The sequence below is a fragment of the Bison bison genome, unplaced genomic scaffold (assembly GCF_000754665.1).
Source record: "Bison bison bison isolate TAMUID 2011002044 unplaced genomic scaffold, Bison_UMD1.0 scf7180017864183, whole genome shotgun sequence".
Lineage (NCBI taxonomy): Eukaryota > Metazoa > Chordata > Mammalia > Artiodactyla > Bovidae > Bison > Bison bison.
Genome location: NW_011494755.1, coordinates 9,135,214 through 9,152,867, shown reverse-complemented (window position 1 = coordinate 9,152,867; position 17,654 = coordinate 9,135,214). Strand labels below are relative to the sequence as shown.

At 43.4% G+C, this 17,654-nt stretch overlaps 1 protein-coding gene across 2 annotated transcripts in view; it reads left to right on the top strand.

Moving 5' to 3' along the window:
• The window catches only part of LOC104991196 (major allergen Equ c 1-like), a 104,436-nt gene extending 87,131 nt beyond the window's left edge, over positions 1–17,305 (top strand). The window contains exons 1-9 of one of the 2 annotated variants that reach the window (XM_010843599.1): positions 6,129–6,159; positions 6,282–6,451; positions 7,523–7,756; positions 8,112–8,248; positions 9,617–9,690; positions 10,689–10,793; positions 11,152–11,253; positions 11,449–11,498; positions 17,207–17,305. In XM_010843599.1, coding sequence (XP_010841901.1) covers positions 7,664–7,756; positions 8,112–8,248; positions 9,617–9,690; positions 10,689–10,793; positions 11,152–11,253; positions 11,449–11,486 — 549 coding nt within the window. In that variant the 5' untranslated portion in view covers positions 6,129–6,159; positions 6,282–6,451; positions 7,523–7,663 and the 3' untranslated portion in view covers positions 11,487–11,498; positions 17,207–17,305. Of the gene's footprint in view, positions 1–6,128; positions 6,160–6,281; positions 6,452–7,522; positions 7,757–8,111; positions 8,249–9,616; positions 9,691–10,688; positions 10,794–11,151; positions 11,254–11,448; positions 11,499–12,438; positions 12,713–17,206 lie in introns of those variants that run through there. The other variant, XM_010843598.1, reaches the window with a different exon arrangement.
• The last annotated feature ends 349 nt before the right edge of the window (positions 17,306–17,654 follow it).

The following is a 17,654-nucleotide window of genomic DNA, read 5'->3' as shown; positions in this document are numbered from 1 at the left end:
AAACTACTTTGGAAAATAAAGTGCGGGCCTTGCTCACCGAAGCTTGGTCTCCCCATGTCGTTCTTTCTCTTTCCTTTTCCTATTCAGGCTGATTCCATGGAGCGCAGGGGCTCTCTGTGTTCACTTTCCTGCCTGGGCTTCTAAGACCCACTTGAGAAGGTGCCTAAGGTGGGGCACCTTCCGCGATTGGAGAGGGTGCCTGAGGCCTACGTGAACAGAGCAAGTCCCGTGCTGGGGCTTGATAGCTTTCTGTGTAAACCAAGGAATATCAGCCTCTTTTCTCTCCTCTCTTTTCTTAACTGCAAAATTCTTTCATTATCTCTTTATCTCTGTATCTCTTCTTTCGCAGATGCCGTCGTCCCGAGGGAATCCCTGGATCCTACCAGGGCTGGACCCCGGTACTTCAGCATCTTTCCCTTTGGTAGAATTGGAGAGATGGGAACTCTAAGGCGATTGGTTCAGAAAAATCTCTTCACAAAACACTATGCTCTGAATATATGGGGGTCTAGTTGTCACACACACACACACACACACACAGGTTTAGCAGTCAGCCTTGAGAGAAGAGCAGAGAATCCATGACCCTTCCTTCCCTCCTCCTACAGCCTGGCCACAGTGCTATTCCCTTTCCATTTTTGTCCAGCCTCCTGGGGGTCTTAAAAAAAAGTTAAGATTCAAGAAGCTACTGACATAGTAGGTACAAGACTTGGCCAGATGGAGGAAAATGGATGTTTTTTGGAATGTGATTCTGAGTTGACTCTGGGTTAGCTGAGGGCACTAGGGTTACTCGCTCAGTTGTGTCTGACTCTTTGCAACTCCATGGACTGTAGCCCATCAGGCTCCTCTTTCTATGGGATTCTCCAGGCAAGAACCCTGGAGTGGGTTGCCATTTCCTTCCCCAGGAAATCTTCCTGATCCTGGGATTGAACCCAGGTCTCCCGCATTGCAGGCCGATTCTTTACCATCTCAGCCACCAGGGAAGCCTTTGAAAGACTATTGGAAGGCACTAGAGGTCTCTGTGTATACAGGTTAAAACGGAAGAGCAGATTTACAGGATTCAGAAGTAAAGGAGGGACTGTGTGAGGGGAGCTCAGGAGACAGCCTCTGCCTGGGCTTTACTGTTTTCAGCTTCCTCAAGGTGGTTTGACTGATTCGATTCTCCCCTTTTTTTTTTTTTTTTAATAAATTTCCGATGTGGACCATTTTTACAGTCTTTATTGATTTTGTTACAATATTGCTTCTGTTTTTATGTTTGGTTTTTTGGCTGTGAGGCATGTTGGATCTTAGCTCCCTGACCACTGGACCGGCAGGTAAGGGCCTGACTCATAGATTCTTGTAGAAAAATATGAGCCTTGATTCAACAAAAACAAAGAAATTCCTACATTTGTCATCATCTTGTATGATACATATATTGCTATACCTCTTCCCCAAACTGACAGCTATGCCCACATCTCCCCATTGCTTTAAGGCCAGGAAAAGATTTGTAAAAAGCTTCTCCTCGCCACTCAGTTGTTGCTCTCAAATCTCTTTCACTGCACTTTTTCATCTCAGCTCTAAGGCAAGGAATATAATAAGAATCCATTTATGTCTTCTCTATCTTTAAAAGTGCAATAATAATAATGCACGTTCAGTCAGTGGGTGGGTCCCAGGTACTTAACTTGTACCACAAATGCAAGCACATAGTGTCTGCTTTTTTGGTATAGAAGTATCCCCTAATTCCTTTTAGAAGTGCCTGTGTTCATGCTCGGTCACTCAGTCGTGTCTGACTCTGCAACGCTGTGGACTGTAACCCACCAGACTCCTCTGGAAATTTTCTAGGCAAGAATACTGGAGTGGGTTGCTATTTCCTTCTCCAAGGATCTTCCTGACCCAGGGGTCGAACTCGCATCTCCTGCATTGGCAGGAGGATTCTTTACAACGGAACCACCTGGGAAGCCCCATCAGATGAGCAGTACCCCTCAAACTATCCTTTCACCCATCAAATATTTGTTGACCAAAAGGGTTGCTTCTTGCCCTTCACTTGATCAGACTCTCAGCCATGTCCCTAATGTCACATTTTAGGGAAATCTATATGTAACTTCTTCAGTCGTAACTACTAGGCAGACAGCCCTGAGGGTCTAAAGCATTACTTATTCCTGTTCCATCTGTCCTCCGTGTCAGAAACTTTAAGCCTCGATCTGTGTCGTGGAATCAGTCAGCATAGGAACTCTGGAATCAGACAGTCTTGGGTTCCAATATGGGTTCTCCCACTTGCTCGCTGGGTGATCTTGGTAAGTTTACTTAACCTGAGTCTTAGTTTATACCTTTATAAACAGGATAATAATACTTAGCATACTGATCTATTATGAAGATTCCATGAAATAATATTTATAAAGCACTTGTCTAATACTCATTGATATTTACTCTATGAGAGCAAAATATTATTTTTTAATATCTGTCCCCAGTACAGATGGTTTTTGTACTGCTGCCAAATGTATTTCCATTGTAACTACCTGCCTTGGTAAGTGGATTATGGCACAATTCCATGCTTGAAGAAATATGTCTTTAACAGCCCTTCTTTATTTGATTGCCAATTGTTTCTAAGCTTACTTAAGTCTAATCATCTTAAAAATTAAAATAACAGATGCAAGTTGACTGTAATAAAGTAATTTGGATTCAGGTGTCAATGCCATGTTTGAACTGAGGCATGAAATACTACCTCTCTGTTTCTAAAAGATTACCTCTAAATGTCTGAGGCATGGGCAGCTCACCTCTGTAATGACTGGTTCATGTGTGCTCATGGGCTCAGCTGTATTTGACTCTTTGAGACCCCGTGGGCTGTAGCTGACTGTCAGGAAGCATTTAACAGGAGGCTTCCTGTGTGCTGTTTTGGGTCTGCCATGAATCCTCTGTCCCTTATTAATTCCTGAATACTCAGGAATTAAGTGGAGTAGCAAGGTGGTCCCAGGGCTTAGGAATGCACGCATTTCCTTCCTTAGTTTTTCCATATGGTGATAAGTAACTGTTTACGACCTTCTTCCTTTTTATGAGCCATACAGTGAAAGTGATTATTTACAACCCTCTCTCTTTCATATGGATGACCTCATGTTTCCTTGTTGACTTGTAAGTTTTGATTTTATCTCTGCTGAAAATAGCTGCCTTGTCAACATTCAGAAAACAAAGGTCATGGCATCCGGTCCCATCACTTCATGGGAAATAGATGGGGAAACAGTGGAAACAGTGTCAGACTTTATTTTGGGGGCTCCAACATCACTGCAGATGGTGACTGCAGCCATGAAATTAAAAGACGCTTTCTCCTTGAAAGGAAAGTTATGACCAACCTAGATAGCATATTGAAAAACAGAGACGTTACTTTGCCAACAAAGGTCCATCTAGTCAAGGCTATGCTTTTTCTAGTGGTCATGTATGGATATGAGAGTTGGACTGTGAAGAAGGCTGAGCACCGAAGAACTGATGCTTTTGAACTGTGGTGTTGGAGAAGACTCTTGAGAGTCCCTTGGACTGCAAGGAGATCCAACCAGTCCATTCTGAAGGAGATCAGCCCTGGGATTTCTTTGAAAGGAATGATGCTAAAGCTGAAACTCCAGTACTTTGGCCACCTCGTGCAAAGAGTTGACTCATTGGAAAAGACTCTGATGTTGGGAGGGATTGGGGGCAGGAGGAGAAGGGGACGACAGAGGATGAGATGGCTGGATGGCATCACTGACTCGATGGACGTGAGTCTGAGTGAAGTCCGGGAGTTGGTGATGGACAGGGAGGCCTGGAGTGCTACAGTTCATGGAATCACAAAGAGTCGGACACGACTGAGCGACTGAACTGAACTGAACTGAACTGAGCATGCATGCACACTGTTGATTTACAGTGTTGTGTTGCTTCAAATGTATAGCAAAGTAATTCAGCTATATATGTATATATACTTCTATTCTTTTCAGATTCTGAATCATTGTTTTTCAAAAATACTTTAGTAGCACTGTCTACTGGAGAAGGCAATGGCAACCCACTCCAGTACTCTTGCCTGGAAAATCCCATGGATGGAGGAGCCTGGAAGGCTGCAGTCCATGGGGTCGCTAAGAGTAGGACAGGGCTGTGCGACTTCACTTTCCCATTTCACTTTCATGCATTGGAGAAGGCAATGGCAACCCACTCCAGTGTTCTTGCCTGGAGAATCCCAGGGATGGGGGAGCCTGATGGGCTGCCGTCTATGGGGTCGCACAGAGTTGGACATGACTGAAGTGACTTAGCAGTAGAAGCAACACTGTCTACTAAAGCACCTTGCTACACCACAAACAAAATTGCTCTGCATCAAATACCCTGTGTGTCTTGCATTCTATGATAGACGTGTTCACCGTTTATGGTGAACAAGTGAACTTTTGTGAAATGAATCCTTATACCATGTGCTTGCATCATCATCTGAGAGCTGCTAGCATCAGTGGTTGTTACTCTTCTATTTTCTTTTCATGCTCATCTTTCCCCATCTCTCTACCCCTTTTCTTTCACAGTATAAAGGTTGATAATTCATTCAACTCTGATGTTTATTGGTAATCTACAAGGTGTGAGAGTGTTTCATATCATTAATTTACAACTCATACCACAAATATTTAAGCACAATACAGGAATATTATTTAAGGGAATCCTATTGTAAAGCCAGGCATCACTCCTGATTGATTTAGTATTAGTTCAGCTTTGGTTTTGACTGGGTCTTCTTTCACCAAGCCGCTAGGTGAATTGCATCATACCTTTGGTGTTTTTGAAGCCTTGACCTTACTATCTCAGTGAATACAGGCTGTCCTGGCAGTGCTTGAGCCGACCACCAAAAATGTGGTAGATCTGAAATGGAAGTGAATAACCAGAGTCGGGAACAGTCAACTCAGATCTTAGTATCAAAAGATAAGATCACCTACAGCACGGGCCTCAGATCATAGATTTCTATCCTCTGCCCTCTCTCCACTTCTGTGGGCCACGAGCTAACAATGAAGTCACTGCCCCAAAGTAATATTCTTATTTACAAAAGGATTTTACAAGGATTTACAAGGTTATTTCTCAAAACTAGAATCCTTGGTGCTTTCTGGGCTTCCCAGGTGGCGCCAGTGGTAAAGAATCCTCCTGCCAAAGCAGGAGACACAAGAGACACAGGTTCGATCCTTGAGCCAGGAGATTCCCCAGAGTAGGGAAAGGCACCCCATTCCAGTACTCTTTCCTGGAAATCCCATGGGCATAGGAGCCTGGTGGGCTAGACTCTGTGAGGTTGCAAAGAGTCAGACACAACTGATCACATTCTAGTGCTTTTCAGACAGGATTTAAGCTTCAGTCATTCCAGAGGTGATTCTAGGTATCAGGTGCTATGGTAGGTTCAAAGCAGGAGAAAGACATCTCCACCAGCAGCAGAAAGTTACCGTGTGGAGCTCTAAGGGTTGGGAGTGGTGGTGGAATGGGACTGTAAGCCTGTGTGAAGCAGTGGTAGCTCACTCTCCCTTCGCACCACAGTCCAGGGAAAGTGAGGCCCGTTGTGCAAACCTGGTTGCTTATAGGCTGCCCTCCGTTCTTGGAAAGAATCAAATGAGGGAAATAAAGTCCAGAGCCTTTGCTACCATTTATCAAATTCAGTTCTTCCATCCCAGGGGCTTGAAAACCCACAACCCACCTATGATGACAAAACACCAGTGACTGGATATCAGTTCAGCATGAGCTAGTAACGGTCACACAGGACCTGGGATGACTTTTTCTAAAATATGGACCATTTTTATAAAAATCTGTAGCTGTATTTCTTCTGTTTTATGTTTTGACTTTTTGGCCACAAGGCATGTGGCGTCTTAGCTCCCAGGTCAGGGGAAAGATGTCCCCTGCGTTGGAAGGCAATGTCTTAACCACTAGACCACCAGGGAAGTCCCTGGGGAAACTTTTAAAACAAGCATAGATAGAATGCCCCAATTCCTAGGTCCACTGCCTGTGCACGCTCCTCTCATGACACCAGTCACTCTCTCTTTTAGGGGTGCAGAAGGGGACCATTGGGATTCCCTGGTGGCTCAGCGGTAAAGAATCCGCCTGCCAATGCAGGAGACTTGGGCTCAATTCCTGGGTCATGAAGATCACCTGGAGAAGGAAATGGCAAAGCACTCCAGTATTCTTGCCTAGGAAATTCCATGGAGAGAGGAGCCAGATGGGGTACAGTCCGTGGGCTCACACAGAGTCAGACCCGCTGAGCAAGGCAGAATGTGCTGTAGCTTTTAACAAGCTCCAGTTGAGGTTCAAGGATCCTAACACAACATTGTCCTCTCACCTTCCAGGCTCTTCCCACATGCTCTGCACTTCTGGAGTCCCTCCCTAGCTTTCAAGACCCACCCCAAGTCCTGCTGTCTCCAGGAATAAGTCTCTGACCACCAGCCCAAGATGCACTGGACATTCTGTTGAGGGTTCCACACACAGAGTTCCGTTGAATCCCTGCAGTGACCCACAGGTGGGTGTAATTATCCCCATGATGAGCAACCTGAGGCTCAGAGATCTTAAATCTGTCCTCATGGCATCAAAATGGCAGAGATAGGAAGGAAGCTCAGGTCTCCATGACTCCAAAACCTGAGTTCTTAGGCATTTTCCGTTTTATAAAATATGTGTTTATTTTTGGCTGTATTGGGTCTTACAAGCAGGTGGACCACAACTCAATAGTTGTGACTCATGAGCTTAGTTGCTCTGTGGCATATGGGATCTTAATTCCCTGAACAGGGATTGAACCACATCTCCTCTACTGGAAGGCAGATTAACCAATGGACCACCAGGGAAGCCCACTTAGGCACTTTCTGCATGATACTACCTCCTACCATCACCCCTTTGCTGACCAATGATGGTCTGGACTCGGTCCCACTCAGTGGAGTTATTTCCATGCTTATAGGATTAAGTTCTTATGGAGTGTATAAAGCATTTCCCCACCTTCCTTGAAACTTGCTTAAAGGAAGGATGGCATCTTGTACTTCTCTATTCATCTTATGGGACCTAAGAATGGTGAGGTATACAGGGTGGTTAAACACTTGCTCAGTCATTGTGTGGAAAGGAAAGACTACAGGACTTGAGTTCAGAGAATAAGGAAAAGGAATTTAAATGCACGGAATACCAGACACCGTACTTTAAAGACTTTGTTAATATTTTATTCAACCCCATTTTAACCAACTCTGTGTTAATGCTTTGTGATAGCTACCCTCACCTTTGGCAGAGACAGTTTCTTTGTTTCTGAGGCTATCAAAACAGAGTGACTCTCCAAATTCCACTGAGACACAGAGTCTCCAAACAGCACACTTCCTGGTTAGACTCCATTTCTGCCACATGTAACTGGAGTTTGGATTCTAAGCCAGATCCACAGTTCAATCTCGTTCCACAAGGCAGCCCTTTCAAGCCTCCACTATTTTTCTTGAGTTTTTTTCTTGAGGAATTTAAGGTCACTAAGTAGATCTAAAAGAGTTGATGTTGCCAAGTTTCAGAAGGTCAGGAACAGTCCCTGGCCTCACCCCAGGGAATAACAGTCCATGTCACATTGTAGGAGGAGGAGAGATGGTGCCTTGTGGACAGTAAACTGAACCTGGAGCGGATATAAAAGGAGAGGCCCTGGGGACCCAAGCCACCATCAGGAAGAGACTCACTCCCAGTGACAGTAGAGAAGACAGCGCTGTCTCCTGCCAAGATGAAGCTGCTGCTGCTGTGTCTGGGGCTGACCCTAGTCTGTGCCCAGGAGGGAAACTCTGATGTTGTGAGAAGCAACTTCGATATTCCAAAGGTAAGGGCAGGGAAGCATAGTGACTTTGGATTTTGGAGGGCATTTTGGAAGATTCTGAAGCAGGGTGGCAATCTGTGAGGGCAGGAGTTCCTTGACATAGTAGAGGAAATGGGAGGTTTAAGGGCAGTGGTGCCATGTTAAAAGGTGGCAACACTTGGGGAAGCTCCAACTTACAGGAGGTACAGTGAACAGTGGAAAGAGTCCTCGATCTGGTGCCAGTCGACCCGAGTCTAATTTCATCTTCACATCACCATGATGAGGGTCCTGGCCCAGAGGTCAGGGTTCAAGGAGACAAGGGTTCATGTTGTATTCCTTTCCTCTTTTCTCACCCGATCATTTTATTGATTTATTTTAGATTGCAGGGGAGTGGTATTCCATTCTCTTGGCCTCAGACAACAGGGAAAAGATAGAAGAAAATGGTAGCATGAGAGTTTTTGTGGAATACATCGATGTCTTGGAAAATTCTTCATTGTTATTTAAATTTCATACAAAGTAAGTATGGGTTATTTTGCTTGGGAAAGGAAACATAGAAGTCTGAATATGGTCCTGGACCTTTACACACATACACACAGACACACACCTATGCATACATTCTGCATCTGTACCTAAAATCGGGGTCCATCATCTAGCACTGACCCAAGGCTTGGTGAACCTAAACCTGTGACTTTTCTAGATTCGAAGATAAGAACTGGGACAGGAATACATGTACATGGGAGTTCAGGTCAGTTCGGTCGCCCAGTTGTGCCTGATTCTTTGCGACCCCATGGACTGCAGGATGCCAGGCTACCCTGTCCATTACCAACTCCCGGAGCTTACTCAAATTCATGCCCATTAAGTCAGTGATGCCATCCAACCATCCCATCCGATGTCATCCCCTTCTCCTTCTGCCTTCAATCTTTCTTGAAGATTGAGTTCTTGATCTGAACTCAAGGAGTTCATGATCTGAGCCACAGTCAGCTCCTGGTCTTGTTTTTGCTGGCTGTATAGAGCTTCTCCACCTTTGGCTGCAAAGAATATAATCAATCTGATTTCAGTGTTGACCATCTGGTGATGTCCGTGTGTAGAGTCTTCTCTTGTGTTGTTGGAAGACAGTGTTTGCTATGACCAGTGTGTTCTCTTGACAAAACTCTGTTAGCCTTTGACCTGCTTCGTTTTGTACTCCAATGCCAAACTTGCCTGTTTATTCCAGGTATCTCTTGACTTCCTACTTTTGCACTCCAGTCCCCTATAATGAAAAGGACATCTTTTGGGGGTGTTAGTTCTTGAAGGTCTCATAGGTCTTCATAGAACCGTTCAACTTCAGCTTCTTCATCATTACTGGTCAGGACATAGACTCGATTACTGTGGGAGTGGAGGAGGTAAGGGGCAGAGGGCTGTCAGATCATTAGTAGTATGAAAAGACAGTATAGGTTAAGAGCACAGGATTCGAATCAATACCCTATCCAGTTCTCGAATCTCCAATTTACCAAGAAAATTCATCTCTTTCTTCCTCGGTCTTCTCTGGAGTAGAAGACGATGATATAATTCTCTCTCTGTATTTTTGTGAGGATCAAGTGAGGTGATGTTTGTAAGTCACTATCTGAGAAGTTGGCCCTGGGTCAGAACCCAGCTAATTCTCTAGACAAGTAGCTATCATAATAGTAATAGTGTGAAGAGATGATAGAGGCATAGGGATAGAAGAAGTGGACTCATTCTCAAAGTACCAAGTGAAGTGAAATAATGTAAATAAAAGCACTTTGGAAACTATACCCCAAATGTTCAACTGCTAATCAGTGGAATCGGAAACTCAAGTTACAGGTAGAATGTGAGGGAGCCAATCCCTTCAGGATCTCTTGGGCATCAGCTCATTTTGTTTTACAGGGTAAATGGAGTGTGTACTGAGCTTTCTTTGGTTTCTGACAGCACAGGAGAGGATGGCGTATATACTATTAGCTGTGAGTATGTTTTAAAAAAAAGTCTTTCTGAATTCTACTTCCAAGTGCAAGGAATTTGCTAAAGTCCAGGATCTTGATCAGTTCCTGATATGCATAATGATAATCTAATGTGGCCATCTAATAGCCAATATCCTGAATTTGGCAGAAATGTGTGTGTCAAAGCCAGTGCCTGGCATGCAATATCACCACACAGAGAAAGCAGCTTGGTCATATGTACTTCCTGCAACAAAAGGAAGTTGGCAAATAAAAAAGTAAATTGGAAGGACAGCTTCTTATTCCTCGCCTACTTAAAAAAATATATTTATTTTTGCTACACCGAGTCTTCATTGCTGTTTTCAGGCTTTCTCCAGTTTCAGCAAGCAGGGGCTACTCTCTAGTCGCAATGCCCAGGCTTCTCGTTGCGGCAGCTTATCTCTTGCTGTGGATCATGGGCTTCAGGGCTTTAGGGCTCTTGGGCTCAGCACTCGCACCGCATGGGCTTAGTAGGTGGGACTGTGGGCTCTAGAGTATCCAGTCTTAGTTGCTCCGAGGTATGTGGAGTCTTCTTGGATCATGGATCAAACCTGTGCCCACTGCATTGGCAGATGGATTCTTAACCGCTGGATCACCAGGGTAGTTCCCTGCCCCACTTTCTGACAATGTCAAAAGGCCATTGCCACAGCGTATCATTCAGGTTATAGCACTGGGTACAAGGGCCAACGGGGCTTGTAGAGAAGACAGAGGCACATAGTTGGCAGAGATGGTTGAGAGAGGCAGGTGAGTCTCAGGTGTCAGGATAGAGGGGAAGTTACTGCTGTGGCTGAACTTTTCTACCCCTAATGGTCACTCCATCGGTGTTGCTTAGAAATTGCATCTCGAAGCCCAGGGAGATGCAGATGGAAGACAGTAGATATCACTATTTCTTTCAGGATTGTTTTGTGGGAGAGAACAGGTAAAAGGGTTTCACTTCTTTCCCACAGACCAAAGAAGTTCTGATCCGTGTTCTGTTTTCTCCACAGATGATGGAGAGAATAAATTTCGCATACTTCAAGTGAACTATAGTCAACATATTATTTTTTATCTCAAGAATTTCAGCGACTCATTCCAACTGCTAGAGCTCTACGGTAGAGTACTTTCATGCTGGCACTCATCTTGGGGTGGGGAGACCAGGGAAGGAAGGAAGCCTGGAGACAGAGTGGACTTCCCTGTCGTACCCTGGGACCTCTCTCCCCATTAAAGACAGATGCTCCCCTTTGGTAAAATCTCTCGGGCTCAGTAATGGGAAGATGATGACTCTCTCACTGTGCCAGAAAGATATCCTAAGGTGTCACATTCAAGAAAGACTTTTTTCCATCCCTGAGACTTGTGCCTAAGCACGTAATCAGTGCCATTCACTTTCCCACTCAGCTGGAGACCCACCCCTCTCATGAGCCTCAATCACCAGGAAACAGGACAAAGCAGCTCCTGTTACTCTTCCCACAGCCCGAGAACCAGATACGAGTCCAGAACTCAAGAACGAGTTTGTGGAAATTTGCCAAAAGTATGGAGTTGTTAAGGAAAACGTTATTGACCTGACCAAAGTGGGTAAGTTGAGCTATCTCTGGCTTTCTCTGCCTGAAGTCCCATGTTGCTGAGTAGGAATGTTACCGAAGGGAGAAATGCAAGAGAAGTTAATACCCGCATTAAGTCCCCTTTGTCCTAACCTGGAAAATCACCTGGTTTTGTTCTGGGAAGTAAACTGGGGTTGGTGTTTGAATGTGCTCTTCTCTGCCTCTACAGATCGCTGCTTGCAGGCGCGAGGGAATGGAGTGGCCTAGGACTGCAGTTTGGTGAGCTCTGCTGGAGACGGGGTGGCCCAGGGTTCAGTACCTTCCAGAAGCATTAGGGGATTATAGTAGAAGATTTAAAAATCACAATAAAAATAATTTGGTAGGAAGAGCTTGAAATTTGGAGTTGGAGGACCTGGGTTCAGGATCTACTCCTGCCATGAGTTTTTTAGCAAATGATACAGCAATAAAAAGGGGAACAATGGTGTCTACCGTACAGAATTAGTGTGGATACAGTGCTGCAGAAAAGGGCTCAGTAATTGATAATGTGGGAAAAATTAGTAAGACTTATAGTTTTAAATGGGAAAATGGTGTGAATATGAAACTCAAATACATTCTGTGTTTGTGGTCCATCTTCTAATCCTGAAAGCCCATCTCACCCTCCAATATATGGAAAAGATTTCTTCCTTCAATCTCTGCACATCCTTAACTTGTAATCTGCATATCCTTAACTTGTAATCTGTCTGAGCTTCCAGTTGTCTTCCAAGCTGGAAAATAGTCTCTTGAGTTTCCTCATCTGTTTCCTGCCTCAGATTTATTGTGTGGGTTCATTCAGATAATGTAGGTGAAAGTCTTAGCAACTGTGGCTTACATAAAGTCAGCATTTAATAAAAGATTGCTATGGCTTTTGCCAATTTGTCAAAAACACTTGAAAACTTCCAGTGCTGAGGATGGCAGAAATAAGCCTAGCATCCTTCCTTGCTTCCACTCTTCTTTTCATAGGCTCTGGGGCAAGTTAAGATGGGATCAACAATAGAAAAAAACAGAAAAAGAATCATTAACACTCCCCCTTCCCCTATTCTGGCAAATAGCATGGGTTAGAATGCAGGTTGATGACTATTTCTTCAACGTATTTTTGGTAACAGAAATTCTCTTCGTCCTCAGTTCAGTCTGAGAAGCACTTAATAAGCTTTTGTGTTCTTATTCTCATTTGCTTATTTAGTGTCACCTCATTTGGGCTCCAGAATCTTCTCTTCCATGGTTCCCACATCATCTTATGACAAGTGCTGGGACCTGACTTCCACCACTATCGCACGGGAAGGCACCGTCTCTGCTTCTTCAGGATATTTCCTAATTATCTAGGAAGCCTTAGCAGCTCACCGAGAATCAAAGTTTCCTCCAGATTTCCGATTCCCTTTGTCCCATTCAGGACAGCAGGTCCATGAATAAGACCTTCCTCAACCTGTTCAATAAATGATTTGCCTTGCAGTCATGTGGTTTTTCTTCGTTTATGTAAGGGACGTGGGGGTGACAGGAAGAAAATGAGGCCTTGTGACCAGAACCTTCCCCTAGGCTCTCAGAACCTTCCCCGAGTTTCAGGATTTTCCCTCGTCTGCAGTAAGTCTCTGTCTCGATGAGTGCTATTTGTCTTTTGAGTTACCCATTTCTTAGTGACCTGATAAACTGTTAAGACTTGCCCTAGAAATTGCTCCATCCTAGAATTCTCTTTTTCAGTCTGAGAGAGAGTTGCTGCTGGGGCTGACACCAGCTCAACATGTTTTAGGATACGCCTTTACAACCCAGCTTCTCTAACTCATCCATCCTCTGAGATTGTCAGTGTCCTTTCTTTCTTTTTCTGGTATGGCAAATGCTTTTATTTTGTAAAAACACATCTATGATGTCTAGGTTGAAAATACTATTTTAAGCTGTTATTAATTTCAAATTCTTAATTTAAAAAATTTTATTTTTAATTTTATTACTTTAAAAAAGTATAGTTGGTTTACAATATTTCTGCTGTACAGAAAAGTGATCCTGTTATATAGGTATATACACATTCTCTTTCATACTGCTTTCCATTATGGTTTATCACAGGATATTCAGTATACCTCCCTGTGCTATAAATAGAACCTTATTATTTATGCATTCTGTATATGGTGCTTACATCGGCTAATCCCAAATTCCCATCCTATCCCTCCCCCACCACCTATTCCCCCTCGGCAACCACAAGTCTGTTTTCTATGTTTACGATTCTGTTTCTGTTTTATTTAGAATGTGTAATGTTTTAGATTGCAAATATAAGTGGTATCATATGCCGTTTATTTTTCTCTTGGTCGGTGTCTTTTCATACTCTTGGAAAACCTTCAACTGCTGCTTTTATTTACTGTGAACATATTAAGTGAGATTCCATGAAATGTGATCAATACTTATCTTCAGCATTCTATACCTAGTATGGTCAGGAGGCATCAAGGAGGCTAAATGTTATTACTGGTCTCTTCTTTGGGGAACTTACAAGCATTGGAGAAAGGGAAATTAAACTTCCCTTTCATTTGTAATCCTTCGCCAACATCAGCTGATAGTGAAAATTGTGTAAGAGTTACAGATGAGTGTTGTGGCAGAGCAGGACATTGATAGCAGTTGTCATGGGGAAAAATGACTCATTATGGGCACACGAGGTTCTCTTTATATGAACAAGAGAAGGCTTTCTAGGCATCTGACTCTCCCCATATCTTTGTTTTTGTTGTTGTTCAGTTCCTCAGTGTGTCTGACTCTTTGTGACCCCATGAACTGCAGCACACCAGGATTCCCTGTCTTCATGATCTCCCAGAGTTTGCTCAAACTCCTGTCCATTGAATCAGTGATGCCATCTAATCACCTCATCCTCTGTCATCCCCTTCTCCTCCTGCCTTCAATCTTTCCCAGCATCAGGGTTTTTTCCTTTCCTAATGAAAGGCTCTTTGCATCAGGTGGCCAAAGTATTGGAGCTTCAGATTCAGCATCAGTCCTTCCAATGAATATTCAGAGTTGATTTTCTTTAGAATTGATTGGTTTGATCTCACAGTACAAGGGACTCTCAGAAGTCCTCTCCAGCACCACAGTTCGAAAACATAAATTTTTTGATGCTCAGCCTTCTTTGTGGTCCAGCTCTCACATCGATACATGACTACTGGAGGAAACCATAGCTTTGACTATACAGACCTTTGTTGGCAAAGTGATGTCTCTGCTTTTCAGTATACTATCTAGATGTGTCATAACTTTTTTTTGAAAGGCAAATGTCTTTTAACTTTCTGGCAGCAGGTACCATCCACAATGATTTTGGAGCCCAAGAAAATAAAGTCTGTCACTGTTTCCATTGTTTCCCCATCTATTTGCCATGAAGTGATAGAACCAGATGCCATGATCTTGGTTTTCTGAATGTTGGGTTTTAAGCCAACTTTTTTACTCTCCTGCGGATTCATGTTGATGTATGGCAAAACCAATACAATATTGTAAAGTAATTAACCTCCAATTAAAATAAATAAATTTATATTAAAAAAAGACTCCTCTTTGCTTTCTTCCATAAGGGTGGTGTCATCTGCATATCTGAGATTATTGATATTTCTCCTGGCCATCTTGATTCCAGCTTGTGCTTTATCCAGCCTAGCATTTCTCAGAGTTACTGTGCATATACATTAAATAAGCAGGGTGACAAGATTCAGTCTTGATATACTCCTTTCCCAATTTTGAACCAGACCATTGTTCCACGTCTGGTTCTAATTGTTGCTTCTTGACCTGCATACAGGTTTTGTAGGAGGCAGGTAAGGTGGTCTGGTATTCCCATCTCTTTAACAATTTTGCACTTTGAGTGTAGTCAATGAAGCAGAAATAGATGTTTTTCTGGAATTCTCTTGCTTTTTCTATGATCCAGCAGATGCTGGCAATTTGATCTCTGGTTCCTCTGCCTTTTCTAAATCCAGCTTGAGCATCTGGTTCTCGGTTCATGTAATATTGAAGCCTAGCTTGGAGAATTTAAAGCATTTCTTCGTTAGCATGTGAAATGAGTGAAATTGTGTGGTAGTTTGAACATTCTTGGGCATTGCCCTTCTTTGGGATTGGAATGAAAACTGACCTTTTCCAGTCCTGTGGCCACTGCTCTGTTTCCCAAATTTGCTGGCATATTGAGTGCAGCACTTTCACAGCATCATCTTTTAGGATTTGAAATAGCTCAGCTGGAATTCCACCACCTCCACTAGCTTTATTCGTAGTGATGCTTCCTAAGGCCCACTTGATTTCACACTCTAGGATGTCTGGCTCTAGGTGAGTGATCATACCATCGTGGTTGTCATGGAAAAAGTCAGACATGACTTAACTAAACCAAACCACATTTACGTAGGTATGGCTAACACACAGGATATCCCCAAAGCTTTTGGCCTGAGCAATTGAAAGGATATAATTGCCCTTAACTCCATTTAATTAGAGGAGCCAGTTTAGTGGGGAAGGATGAAATGTTTCAGACATTTAATTCGTTTATCTAGCTCATGTGTGTGTGCTCTGTCACTTCAGTCGTGTCTGAGTCTTTGTGACCCTCTGCACTGTAGCCCACCAGGCTCCTCTGTCCATGGGATTCTCCAGGCAAGAATACTGGAATGGTTTGCGGTGCTCTCCTTCAGGGGATCTTTCTAATATAGGGACTGAACCCACATCTCCTGGGTCTCCTGAGTTACAGGCAATTCTTTACCCACTGAGCCACCCAGGAAGCACTTATCCAGCTCAGCTATTTAATAAAAGAGACCCAATTATAATTTAGTATTTTACCAAAAGATGGGTCCAGGTACTCACCACTCAAAACCCAATGAGGCCAGGCTGGTGGAAAGGGAAGTTTGCTTTATTTCATATTCTGGCAACTGTGGGGGAAGGGGGAGGGGGGACATCTGTCCAAAAGCTGACTATCCGCCCCCTCAACTGACAACTAGTGGGACAAGAGAGCTTTTCTAGGATGAGGGAGAGGGCTGCATGCAGAAACAGCAGTCAGCTCTGACAGTCATCTTCAAACTGGTCATCAGTGGTTTGACCACTGTCATGTTGATTGTTTTAAATACAGTTTGGTTTGTTTCCATTTCTTTGAGGCCAGTTCTTGGAACTCTGGCAGCTTATGTCACAGCTACAGTCCGGTCATCATGTAATTAACTTCTTCCACTTCGTGGGGGTGTCAGTATCTATGAGGCTCCGAATTATATCTATAGCCTTTGAGAAGGAACTAAACGTCTTTGACTATGCTTAATGACTACATTATTATTATTTGGTCTCGTTTGACTATTTTCCTTTGCTTCTGCATACTCTCATTTCTCTGATTAAACTTATTCTTTGACTAAAGCTTTTCAAAGACAAAAGGCAGGCAGAGGACATAGGGTGGGGGGCAAGGACCATAGGGTCCTGCTTCATTTCAGTATGAATTAGTAAGTGAGAGTTAATTTCATAACTTAGTGATAGATTTCATTATCAGCAACATAAATGTAAACAGTCTTCAACACATTAAAAGGGAATGTTCAGTTCAGTTCAGTTCAGTTGCTCAGTCATGTCCCACTCTTTGCGACCCCATGAATCGCAGCACGCCAGGCCTCCATGTCCATCACCAACTCCCAGAGTTCACTCAAACTCATGTCCATCGAGTCGGTGATGCCATCCAGCCATCTCATCCTCTGTCGTCCCCTTCTCCTCCTGCCTCCAATCCCTCCCAGCATCAAAGTCTTTTCCAATGAGTCAACTCTTCGAATGAGGTGGCCAAAGTATGTACTAGATCTATATTAGCATTGTTAGATCTCAAAAGTAAATTGTAAGGTGAAAAAAGCCAGTTGCTGAATGATATGTGCAGTATGACACTATTTATATAAATTTAAATAACACAGAACAATGCAATACATTATTTACGGAATCCTATAAGTATGATCACATATACTTATCAGTGTTTCTTATCATGTGCATATGAATCACCTGCGGATCTTGTTAAACATTAGCAGGCTCTGATTTAGCGGGTCTGGGATGAAGCTTGAGATTCTGCCTTCTAACAAGCTCCCAGAGACGCTGCTACACCATCGTGGGAGACAGGAGACACAGGTAAAGTGAAACTTTTTTACTTTCTTCAGTTATCTTGCTCTGTGTGGATGCTGAAACCTCTCTGTTGCACTTCTGAACTCTCATAAAGGTATTCCTGCCCATGAGTGGTTGTTAAAATGGGTGTATCTGGGGGGTTATGTGGGCTGGCACTTCCTATTCTACCATCTTGCTAATGAACCCAAATCAGTTGTACATCATTTCACCCAAAAGACACACAGAGAGAAAGACATTGAGGTTGTTGTTGTTGTTGTGTGTTTTTAAAAATTATTTATTTAGCTGTACCAGTTTTTAGTTGTGGCATATGAACTCTCAGTTGCAGTGGATCTAGTTCCCCAACCAGGGTTCCAA